The sequence below is a fragment of the Egretta garzetta genome, unplaced genomic scaffold, assembly GCF_000687185.1.
Source record: "Egretta garzetta isolate BGI_Z169 unplaced genomic scaffold, ASM68718v1 scaffold43, whole genome shotgun sequence".
NCBI lineage: Eukaryota > Metazoa > Chordata > Aves > Pelecaniformes > Ardeidae > Egretta > Egretta garzetta.
Genome location: NW_009259047.1, coordinates 975,596 through 988,115, shown reverse-complemented (window position 1 = coordinate 988,115; position 12,520 = coordinate 975,596). Strand labels below are relative to the sequence as shown.

Sequence of the window (12,520 nt, the reverse complement as noted above, 5' to 3'; positions counted from 1 at the left end):
CATAGAACTGTGTTTACAACCAAATGGGAATTCAGATCAAACAGAACTGAAAAAAAAGGTACTTAACAGAGATTGCTCCTTCATCATAATAAAGTGGTGTTAGATCAAAGGTGACAAAACAGTTTTGTAAAATGCGACAAATTATCCTTAATTTTACTTCTATAGCACCTATACTTTGCACGCTGGTTTCTTCTAACTAGTGACTAAGCCTGACCCTGCACAGGTTATGAAGTGTTGCTCCAACTGGATTTGTACAGCTGTTTGCAATCAGCTGAAAAAAACCTATAGCGCTATCATGCCTTAAAACATGCAATGAAACCGGCTGTTCGGATAAAGGCACACAATGGTAAATAGCTTCCTTATGGTATCTGGATTCTCTCAGATATCTGCATATTTTCCTCTCCTAATATCAAACAGTTTAAAAAATAAAGTCATGCTCTGGGAACAAGCAGTAAAACACAACGTGCGACTACTGCTAAAACTCCACAATTTTCACTTGCCTCAGGTACAAGACAATCTTCCACTAAGTATTTACCAATGACTGATCTCTTTCCAGTGCAAACAGTTTTTGTGTTTATGAAATTCACTGTAACTTTGATTTCATATTACTGTATAAGCACATTTGCCAAAGAAACTTCCTCATCCCCTATCAACTCATACTATTGTTTTACTTCAAAGTCAGGAGAAATATGAATATTATTTTTCTTATTGGCCAATGTCAGTTGGGATGGGCAAACTGGTGTTATCTTAAAAAAGGGTGCATGATGTCTTTTTTGAAATGCATGCAAATTAATTTTTAGCGTGTCCGACTCACCCAAGAAAAAAAAACAACAAAATAATAATTGATATTTGTTCTTCTGAGAAATGAAGTCATGAAGAAAAGAGATTTTGGTGCAAGTTTCCTCTGCTCTTTCCTAAACTCTTATAGCAACCAATTAACTTGTTACTTTTACTAGAAGATTAGATTAGTTAAAATAAAGGAATACAGACTGAGATATAAACTATAAAATATTTTCTCTTCTGTGGAGGAGAGAATGCAAGGTATTTGTATGGACAGTTGGAAGTTTTCAAAATCACTCTAGTCTTCCCCTTCCCTGGAGACAGAAAATGAGCAGGAATCTGTGGGTTAACAGAGAGCAGTCAGCAAACCTCACTGCCAGGAACATTATGAATTACTGTTCTGTAATGCAGAAAGCCAATAAAGTCATCGCTACACACACGCATCATTCAGAACTGATGTCATCAGTAAATTTAGCAACAAAGAAACTGCTCCCATTCACAACTCATTATCCTGGGAAGGGAGATGCCTAACTCTAAGTAAGAGTTTGGAAACAAAGAGTCCAACAGTCAAAACCCAGTTCTTCGAATTAGCTCTACCCCTGTGATTAGTGCTATCACAGGAATAGAGCTAATTTGTATTACAAATTCCACCCAACAAAGCTGAAGCAGAATCTAAGCTCTCACTTATTTACAGGGAAGGAAATTCCAACTGAATATAAGGATGGAGGGGGAAAAAAAAGTGTCACAATAGGGGTGTTTAAGCACTGAAATAATTTACTAAGAAAGGCTGTAGAATCTGTATCCTTGCAGATCTTCAGAACTTTGAGTTCTGCTTTGAGTAGGAGATTCAGCTTTTTTTATTCTGTAGGTACATAATATAGTTGTGCATTACTATTACAATCTTCAGCATACAGAAAATGTGTGATCCATCCAAGTGCTTTATTTTTGGTGTTCAACAATCTCCTCCTTGCAGTTCTGGGTAAACATTTCTGCTCTTGAAATCCAACAACCACCAAAAAGCTCCAAAACAACTCTCCTCCTGGCAGACTATTTTTTGTTAACTTTGCTCTCTGAAATGGTTTGGTGTAAGGTCACGTGAGCAAAGGATCCGGCAACAAGGGTGAGAGAAAACGCAGAAGCTGAGCAGCCATCAACTTTAGGCCTCTGGAGCTGTAGTGTGGATTAGGTGGTGTGAATGCCCAATTTATTTGGGTGGGGGGCAGAGTGGAATAGAGGAGAAGGGTGGCAGATAAAGGGCTCCTACGTACGGGCTCTCACTTGGACCTAGTGAACAGAACTATGTAAGCTAGAAAGTAGAGGCAGAAAGTTAACAGTTTAAGCTCCAATTTTGGAATATACTGTCCAACTAACTTTGCTATTGAACGATCTACTTCTCTCTAGAAGTAGAATCCCTGAATATCTCTTATTCTCCAGAATCTGTGCTTTTATTAAAAAAAGCAACTTAGAAGAGTTGCAAATAAAACATTGAGAAAGGAACTCATCAACTATTTATTTCACTTTGCGTATTTAAGTAATTTGGAGACTTTCTACTTTTTGAAGTTATTTCAACAAACGTAGAGACAAATGCCGGTATTTTATCCAGATGTGCATCCAGATGACGGAGATCAGACTTAATTAGCTAAACCTATTCCATTCGCCAGCACAGATGCACATCAATGACTAACTCACATTTAGCAAATTCGCATTTATAATTTCCCTGACCTTTTCTTTTTCACTGATAAGACTGGGAAGAGGTCTTTCATAGGCTTGCCCTACTACAGACAGATAACGTATTTTATCTTAGGTTATCTGGCAGACACGAACCTTTGGTGAATCTGATCCACACAAATGATGGTAAATTTCTGTCTCGGGCATTGACTAGCACCTTCCTTATCTAGGACTACTGTTTATCAACATTAATTTTCATTGCTGATAACATCATGTACAGAAGGAAGGGATACATGGTAAAGCTCTTGAGAAGGACATCCACTGCAGCACATTTTTAGTACAAGGAATGGCTATGCATAATATTCTGAAGTGACAGTACTCTGGTAAGAGACCTTCTCAGTTAGAGAGAAGTTAAAGAAATGTCAATTTGCCAACTTCCCTATCAATATTCCCCATAAAATTATTCCTCTGTGAACTGTACAGGACACTTTTTAGTTAAAAGCAAGCTTTGAAGGGAGATCCTTTGACATATTAGCTTTAATTACAGAGTTCTGATTATTTACTTGAGTGTTTAATAAAATACGTTGTCATTGAACTATGCTATTTTTAAAAGTCACACTTGGTAAAAACAATGAACACGAACCATTTTTATGTTAGAAAGAAGGAGTACAGCTATGTAAAAGCACAATTTGATTTTTACAAAGCAGACAAAGGGTTTTATAGAATGCGTCAGACGACAAAAAGCTGGGGGGGTTGAGAAACAGCTACAAGTAAACTGAAATTCTAATTCATTTATACAAGTATTGATATGACTTACACTTACATTACACTGCTCAGATGTCAATGAATTCTAAGTAGTTCTCTATTTTTACCCACCAACTTAAAAACCAAGAGATGAGACTGCTTCATTGGAACTATTCACATTAAGAGCCTCTGGCAGAACAAGCAGGCAGCCAACAGTAATTTTTTCTGAGTGTAGCACTTTAATTAGTGAAATGAAAAGAAAAAACCCTGAAAAATGAAACTAAATTGGGTCACACAAGAGTAGCCTGAAGCATTAAAAGCATTTCAAGTTATTCTAGTTTCAGTAATTATTGTGAATTTGTTAAACTATTTTTAGCTTTAAAAAGTCTGAACAAGGTTGTCACCTTATTCCTCCTTGTAATTTATAACAGCACTTTCAGAAGGTCTGTACAGGTAAAAAGGAGGAGTTTTAAGAGAGCTTTCAAACTCTTTTTTTTTAATAAAAGTAGCACACAGTCATAATTACAGTGGACATGTTTATTACTAATATTACACTAAATATTTATTTCATTTCCAGGAGGGGTCTAATACTAACTCCACCCAAATAATTAATTTTAAGTTATGGTCAAACTACCTCATAAAAAAAATATACGTATTATCCATTAGGATTAAAATAACCCATCCTGAGGAACAGTTTCTGCATACATGCTCATCTCCTGCCCTATAATGTTTAAAGGCCTAAGTGACAATTTCATTGTGAGTGACAGATAAGGTAGACTACAGAAAACTGAATTTGTATAGGCATATTTTTTACCTTTCAGTGAAATTAGTAATCATCTTTTCTTCAGATTAGACCAAGATGAACCTTAGCAGCTACTTATTACATGGGCTAAATAGGTACAATTCACTCTTTTGTATATCATCCCTCAACTCTGTATTTTTCACTCACAAAAACCTCTCATAAATTTTATGATACAGGTGCAGAAACAGGTGGCTGATGTGGAAGAAGGGGTCCAAACCCAGGCTTCACTTTCAACAGACTAGAAGTTCTGTGGTTTTGACATGTTGAAACAGGCTGAATCATTTGTGTCTTAAAATGACTCCCCTCCCCACAATTTCAAGTATTGAGGACTTGCAAGGAAAAGAACCTCAGCTTGATGCAGTGAAAACACAAGACAATCTTCCTGCAGAAATGTTGAAGTACAGCACCAGCTACAGTGGAACAACCAGGGAACAGGTCTGCAACATGGCTAGCTGCCACATGTTTTGATCAATCTAACTGCAGTGAAGACATGCTTACCCAACTGGCCAGCAGAAATCCGTAATAAAACTCGTAGGAAAGGTTCCGTTGCTGTGCTTCAACTTTTCTCCCCATTTTCCACAGTGTTTTATTAAGCATTCTTAGGATTTTCTCCCCAGTTGGTTCTCTGTTTTCAGCATTTTTCAAAATGTTGAGAAAACACAATACTTAAAGGTCACTAAATATCACTATTTTCTAAACCTCATCCATTCTGTTTGCCTACAGCTAATGGGGTTATGTCCATATACTTGCATTAACTTTCAAACAGCAGTCATAAATATTGAAAATCTTTTTAGATTCAGGTAGGACGTAGAATGGGGATCTGAATGTAAAGCAACCTTAGGATGGGCTTTAAGATTTTTTGGAAAAAGTAATAGCCAAAGCTTAAGCTGCCCGCATTTATTTCAGGTTCATATTTCACAATACTTCCATGTCAAAATGAAAGGAAACTTTGACATTTACTGGTGTGGGAAGAACGTCAAGTTGGAAATCTCCCCTCTTACAATTCAATAATCCATTTCAAGTTTCTGAAATATTTTAGTTATTTATATTGTTACATCTTGTACAAGTTTGGTGAAAAATAATCCGAAATATCTCATTATATTAGCAATGCAGAGGCCAGATATTCATTAATTTAATAAATTATTAAACCATGCTTTGAGAGCTATCATATTTTGATAACCCTGAATACATGCACAAGAAATTTGCTAAAATTCTCAGTATTTTAGATGGTTTTGCTTAAATTTGTACAATGGAGCTGTTATTACCCATCTCTCTGTAACTTTAAAAGTATGCACATAGACTTCCGTATCATTAAGCTTGCCTTGTTTTACAGTAGACTCAAACTATTTAGAAATAGTGTATGATAGACACGTGTGATGTTACCCATGACAACTTGCCATCTAAACCATCCATTTTCGTTTCTCAAATTTCCTGGTCAACTTTTGTTTACACCTGCTGTCACATTACCTAATTTACCAAACACCATAATGTTATAACACGACAAATACTTGACAACAGAAATTTAAAATGCTGAAGTGCAACACATCTTAGTGAGCAAAATGTATTTCAAAGCTCCATTTAGAAATATTGATGACTTAAGTGTTGTAGCAATCCTGCACAGTGCAGGATTGTGAAATTTAATGTATTGCAAATTTCATCACAGAGTTGATTCTTCAAACCAATTTGGATTTTGACATGCATATATTGTTGAGATAAATCTAAGATTATAATATGCAATTAATGGAATATGCTTATAGCTATGTCTGAAACGATCACACAGCATAAGTGAAGCTGCAGATGGAGTGCGGCTATTTTCAGCTACTGCAAAATATGGACAATCTCTCCTGCTACTACAATTTCACGCACAGTTAGCTTCACCTCCATTTCATCCTTCTACGTTTTACACACCAGCAGTACTCTGCATCTGACAGACTGAGGCTTAAAACTTGCAGCTGTCTAAAGCAATACTGTTTAAGCCAGCTTCTGAATTAGTCTGCAAGTGAATACGGAATCTCTAGAAGAGGAAAAAATAACAATTTTTTTTTTTCATTTTACCTACAGTACAATTATGAAATAATTAAAATATTTCACTGGACAGGTGTCAACAGAAGTTAAGAGCAAGACAAATACCGGGTAACAAGAGTACCTCTCAGCTATTTTCTGCAATGTCAATTCACAGAATACTGGACCAGTAACAACACCAGGATTAATAAACATCTTTCAAGGATATGAAACAGTTGAAATCTCTAAACATCTCACTTGAGGTTGCACCGATGCTATGCGGCACAAAGTATTTTTAGGACTGGACATATTTCAGAGATCATTTGCGAAAAGTAGCAATGATAGATAAAAATTCTCAGATACACATGCTACCCCCTTACCTTTACATTCTCATTTAAAAATGAGGGATAAGTCACACAATAAGCTAACTCTTGCTTTCTCTATTTCTAACACTTGCCACATACTCACAAGGAGAATTAACTTAAAATCCTGAAGTCTGTCCCGGAATTCTAATAGTTTGCAAGTCTGTCTGTAGCACAGACTACCAACATGCTGTGTCACATGATGGGAGCAAGTATCTGCTCACATAATGAACAATGAACAAGCTAGGTCATGTACTGGGATCATGGTTCAGAGGAAAAAAAAAAAAAAAAAAAAAAGGATTCATGTACTTTGAGAGTGTTCAAGCATATAGGCACAGCATTAGCAAAACCCAGAGCACCACTGCTCTGGAACTCGGCAACATATAAAGGTTGCTAATCAGCAAGTCAGACACCTTGCATCCAGGTATTTAAAGTAAGACTAAAAAATTCTTCCAGCAAGAGGGTAGGAAAAAAAACTTTTAAGACTTTCAACATCCATTCACTCTCGACTACCCAGTTTTCATTAGAAAGATTTCTATGGTAACCTGAAAAAAACTAGGCAAAGGCAAAAATATAGCAAAAGGCAGCATTCAGATTTTCTATTCTGCACACACATCAGGAAAATACTACTTTAGCAAGAAGCAACTATAAATTAGATTGTTAATTTTTATGTAAGAGTAACATCTTAAGCTCAATTACAGAAGCCTATTACAACCAGCACTATGTTAAAACACAAGTCAATCCAAACTGTGATGATTCTGAATACAATCTGTTAAGACAATATTCGTGGTCATTTTTCCTAACACTAATTTCCCCACTGGCTAGTCTTCACAGGAAGATACTCAGCACAAGGTTGAAAAATAAAACTTAAAAAAAAATTCAGCAAATCCAAAATACACATTTCCAAGCAGTGGTAACAGTATAAAAATTTTCATCTTCTGAAATAGCATTCAAAAAGATTACAGATGATGCTATAATTTAGCACTCAACCGTATAACCATAATGTTAGAACAACCCAATATTTCTATTCACACACAGTACAGAAAGCCTGCATTCAAACTTGGATATGAAAATGCATGAAAATAGTATCATAATCTCTCCTATAATTCAAGCCGATACTTCACATGCTAGCTCCAAATCTCAAGTATCACTTGTATTAAATTTCTTCAAAAATGTCACAGAAGTGAGGAAAGATAAAATAATAATAAAGATGTACACTGAATTGTGCTGTGGCAGCAAATTGTTCATATTCACTACAAAGCACAAGCAGAAAATGAAACTGAGTAAACGAACACAAACAGATTAAAACCCCAACAATTTATAATATACAATCTCTTGGTTCCTATGAATGTGCAGCAAATTCTGGTTCACTGTGAAGGGATTTGTTGAACAAACTTGAGATCCTGTCCAGCCCTATGCTATTTGTTCTACTACCTTGAGCATGACTACAATAGAAAAAGTTTTGAGACTGAAAATGTTTACAGTGTAAAGCCTTGACCACAAAATGGCATTTGATTAGTCTTACACAAAAAGTGTGATTATCCACACAGTACAGTCTAGGTCTGATTCAGGATAATCAGAAATACATCTATTGATTTAAATTCTGTTCTTTGATCCAACTTTTATTAATGAAATGGTTACAATACAAAATAAGTTACACCTTTGAATAAATTACTGATAAATTGATACAGATTTTTTTTCCTCAGAAGCCACATTGACAGAAACGCAACATAACTCCTCTCATTTATTTTCCCAACAGATGACAACAGAAATTATGCTGCTCCATAAGTTCTTGTGCTACATCTTATGCAAACTGAGGCAAAACTGCACGAGTATTACCTGAATAAATAAAAGCATCTGCTCCTTATGTGAGGACAGGAAGCCTTGCTGCCACCACAACTGTTACTGGTTGCGGTACACAACCACGGCACAGCTGGAGACCCTCTCCTAGTTTTCCATTCCCTTTTAGTACATTTCATTAGATTTTATTCTGAAACTTTTCAGCTTGTGTGTGTATGTATATGTATAGATATGTACATACATACATATAAGAACTGGAGCATTTTCCAGAGACAAACTTTCCTTTATATATCTAGTAAAGAAAAACTCTTAGATATCAAGTACCATAGGATTGTACTGAAATATTACTGCAATTTTGTCAGTATATGAAACAGCCCAATTTACAGTCTTACCTCTTACCTTAATAGTCTCTCCACGTTAAGGAACTACTAATCATTAGTTCTCTGCAACTCTCAAATACTTGCTTCTTGATATTTAAAATATTGTACTTAATACTCTAATCAGTGATTCTGTTAAAAATTATAGGCAGGGGTTTTTTTTAATATTATACTGAATTTAATTGACAGGAGAAACCTGCTAGATCTCCTCATTTCCTCATTCGTGTTGTCAGTTATTAAGCTATCTCCTAGCCATTAACAGTAAGTTCAGCATCTCTTCTCCTTGAAATCTCTACTTTGCCGATAACTGATTGGTCTTCAACATATTCTAGAGTACTCAAAGTTACAACATACTTGAAAGCATGTATTCTTTTCAAGATCTCTGTAAAAATTCTTCTTCGCTGAAGAAGAATTTCTTAAGCAAGACAGATATTTATTTACTGCAGATAAAGGTTTTGCCTTTGCCTAACCAATCGAAGCACAGCACAGGCTCTGAGCAGGATCATTCCCAGTATTTCTAGCTGTTAGAACCTAGCTGTTCTCACTGCTGCAGAACAGAGTCAAGCAGCCCTGCTTCTGCCAGGTTCATGCCACTTCAGAAGCTGACCTGGCAGCTGCACCAGCCTTGTGTTCCTAGGGACTGAGCTGGACCATCCCGGACATCACACTATGGGCCAATGACCAAGCAATAGCTGTGATCAAGAACACCAGCCTCCTTGGCCTCTTTTTTTGCCCTCTTCAAATCTCATACATCTTTCAACTTAAAGAAGCTGGACATAACTCCCATTAGTCACTTCACACTAGAGAAGGGCTGTCACAGAACCAAAGGTTCCTCCACTCATAGAGGGACACTATTTTAGAGCAGCATGGCAAGTCTGAAAATCTAAACCCTACGTATATTGGACTATCAAGAAATGTTGCATTTTCCTCTTGAGATTATAATCCAGATTCTCGTATATTTTTAAAATTAAAAGTTTCAAAACCAGAACATAATGTGTTAAATTATTCCACAAAGGATTTGGTCCAAAACCCACCTTTCTAGTTTCCAACTGAGCTTCTTCTTGGCAGCACTGCCTGCAGAATGGATCCAATTGATTCAGGCTGAACTGTCCAAGAAGGTTGCAAGAACTGCATAGCAAGTTACTGGAGAAGCCCAGCTCTCTGCAAGCTTCTGACGACAACTGTGCTCCATACACACTTATCTGAAAATCAATACAATGTTATAATTTAGTATTAAATTAGTTGTTTAAACAAAGGAAGATTTTACATGCCTTAGTGATTAGGAAGAATAACTAAGTCTCTTGCGACCGTTTTACAGTAATGCCTAATGGTCTGCCCATAAATGCAAAACACCACCTTATTTTGAAGAATGGTCTTAAACTAATAGCGAATTCTAGAAACTCATAATATGTACATTTCAAGGCATCAGACCTGCCAAAATCTGACAACTCCACTGTTTTCCTATTGCTAGCTCCAAATTAAGAAAAAAACAAGCATAATGAATCAGCTGAAATGCACATGGCTACAGCTCCCTAAAGCCTGCTCTTTCAAAAGAATTTCAGTAAATTTCATATCACTGAAAACACCCTTGGAAAATAAGTGTAACAGCTAAGCTTGGGAAAAGCACAACAAGGGAGTGATGAAATGGACCAAACTGCTCAACAAGGCGTACAAGTAGGATTTTAATTTCACGTTTGCGTTAATGATACAGCAAAATCGCATAGTAAAAGTGGAAGTGTAGATAAAACCCCTGCAATTCTGATTTAGTAGTAATACATTAAAATAGGCAACTCAATTACATGGCTTCTGTGTAAAACACTAGTTCTGTTTTTAATGAGCAGCCAAACCAATTTTATCAACCATCCCAGCACTTAAATGATATTTGGGCTTTGTTTTCACATTCCCACTTTCCTGCACAGGGATTTCTCACCCCCAGCTTAAAACCGTTCCTTCCAGCTGTATGCTGGGGTAGGACTGGGGAAGCGAGAGAGGAAATTAAGGAGAGAAAGGAGGTGAGTTTTCCCAGATGCGTCTCAGTCTGGGTGAAAGACTTTGGGCAAACCCCAAAACATCTAAACACCAACAAAACAACCAGCAAGCATCTCTGCATTCAGAGAGGAATGAGATGATACTAGCAAACTGGGCTGGATGATAACAGACCAAGAGTCAGAAGAATTATGCTGGGCCAAACAGAAAAATACAGAAGAAAAACTATGTTTGTCCTTCAGCAAATCAGACTTCTCTTCATATTCACCCATCATTTAACATATACAATATACTCAAGTAAGGTAGAGACAAAACCCATTTCCTCCCTTGAAGTGGTGAATCTATAGCCAAAGACAGATAGGACATGTTGTGGATTAGGAATTGGTAGAAAATGTATTAGGTGCCTCGTTATTCTGTTTCTCGGTATCTGCTAAAAAAGTTAAAGTGTGAACAGAAAAGTATAATATACAGAAAATTATTTTGAAATTACTATTCTGTCAGGCAGAAAGCTATTTTTCTTTTTCCTACGGGACACTGCTAAAGTAATTTCTATACATGACAGCAGGCAAGCAAAAATGGGACCCTATTCTACTGGAATAATCCATTATTTATCCTTTCTGAGGGTTGCTGGCAATAAGGAATATAACAAGACCACAGTAGCATAGAAAATCTAAGGAGGATGCCAAACACCGCGAACGCTACATTTTAGTTATTGTTCACTTACTAAATTAATGATGATGACAGTAGCTAAAACAGTTTTCTTGCACCTTGCTGCTATCCACCCCTTTTATGCTTTACTGTCACCTTTTCCTCACTTTCGAATCTGTTCACCCGGGAGCAAAACCTGTATTACTGGCATTGGCATTTTGCTTCCACCAGCAGTGCTCTTTACATCTTTCTCCAGCACAGCTCTAAAGCATCTGCATAGACAAGGCCAACACTCTCCTGTTTTTCTTGGGGGGCAACCAAAACCAAAGAGTGTATGAAGGCAAGTAAAGTCTCCATCACAAGAGAACTGCTCAGTGAAGAAGTTCTGGTTACATAGAAGGTCAAAACAGCTTGAGAATAAAACCATAAGGAGGGGCAGGAGAAACACAAAACAAGGGGAAAAAAAAAAAAAAAAGGAAGAAACTGGCTCTCCCTAGGATTTTTCTTCAGTTTTTAGTACCATAACTATTGCACTACCCTGAAATAATAAGTATACTAATTGCAATAAGTATCTCTGGTTAGGATTAGAAAAGGACCTTCACATTTCAGAAGCTGGTTTTCTATCAGAACAAGAAAATGCCAGCTACCGAGCCAGTGAGGCATCTCATTTCAGCAACGTGCTTTAAAACTTTAAAGAAAGTTTTAAAACTTTAATGCTTTGACTACACACGCATGTTACATGACTGCTTTGCTTTCACGTTAGATAATTTCAGAAATTAAAGCAAATGCAGCGTCGATACGAACAGCTTCAGGTAGTACTTATTAAAGTGAAACTCTTGAACAGGTCTTTTGCATAACCTCAGGTGGGTCAGAACTTTAAGGGCATCAGGGGATACATGAAATAGGGAAAGCTGACCTGCCCGGAAAACCTCGAGCGACAGCCTTTCGCAGGACCACCTTGAGTTAGAAATCAAAACCCACCTCTAGCTCCACTTTCCAAACCCATTCTTAACTTTGTTACCCGGGTCTTGAGGTTTATAACAGCACACCAATCCCCTTAGAAAGGGGCGAGGAAGCTTTTAAGTTTATTTCAGGAGTCACCGCAACACCCACACCGATCGCCGCGCTTCCCGAGCTACCAGGGCAAACCGGGGCCGAGGCTCAACACGAAGGAGGAGCGGAGGCAGCAGAAAGGAAGAGGGCAGCAGCAGCAAACAGCCCCCGACAGAGAGAGCAAAAGTGGCGGCCGCGGCGGCAGGAGAGGGACGAGGCCTCGGGGATGGGCAGGGCGAGGCCCGCTGCCTCCGCCTCCCGCTATGGGGCGCGCCTCACTCCCCCCCCCGCCCCCCCCT

General features: G+C 37.5%; 1 protein-coding gene across 1 annotated transcript in view; it reads right to left on the bottom strand.

The window, feature by feature from the left end:
* The window catches only part of SELENOF (selenoprotein F), a 32,656-nt gene that overhangs the window by 16,628 nt on the left and 3,508 nt on the right, over positions 1–12,520 (bottom strand). Inside the window, exon 2 of the mRNA XM_035890638.1 lies at positions 9,569–9,736. Within this exon, the coding sequence (XP_035746531.1) occupies positions 9,569–9,736 (168 nt within the window). The remainder of the gene's footprint in view (positions 1–9,568; positions 9,737–12,520) is intronic.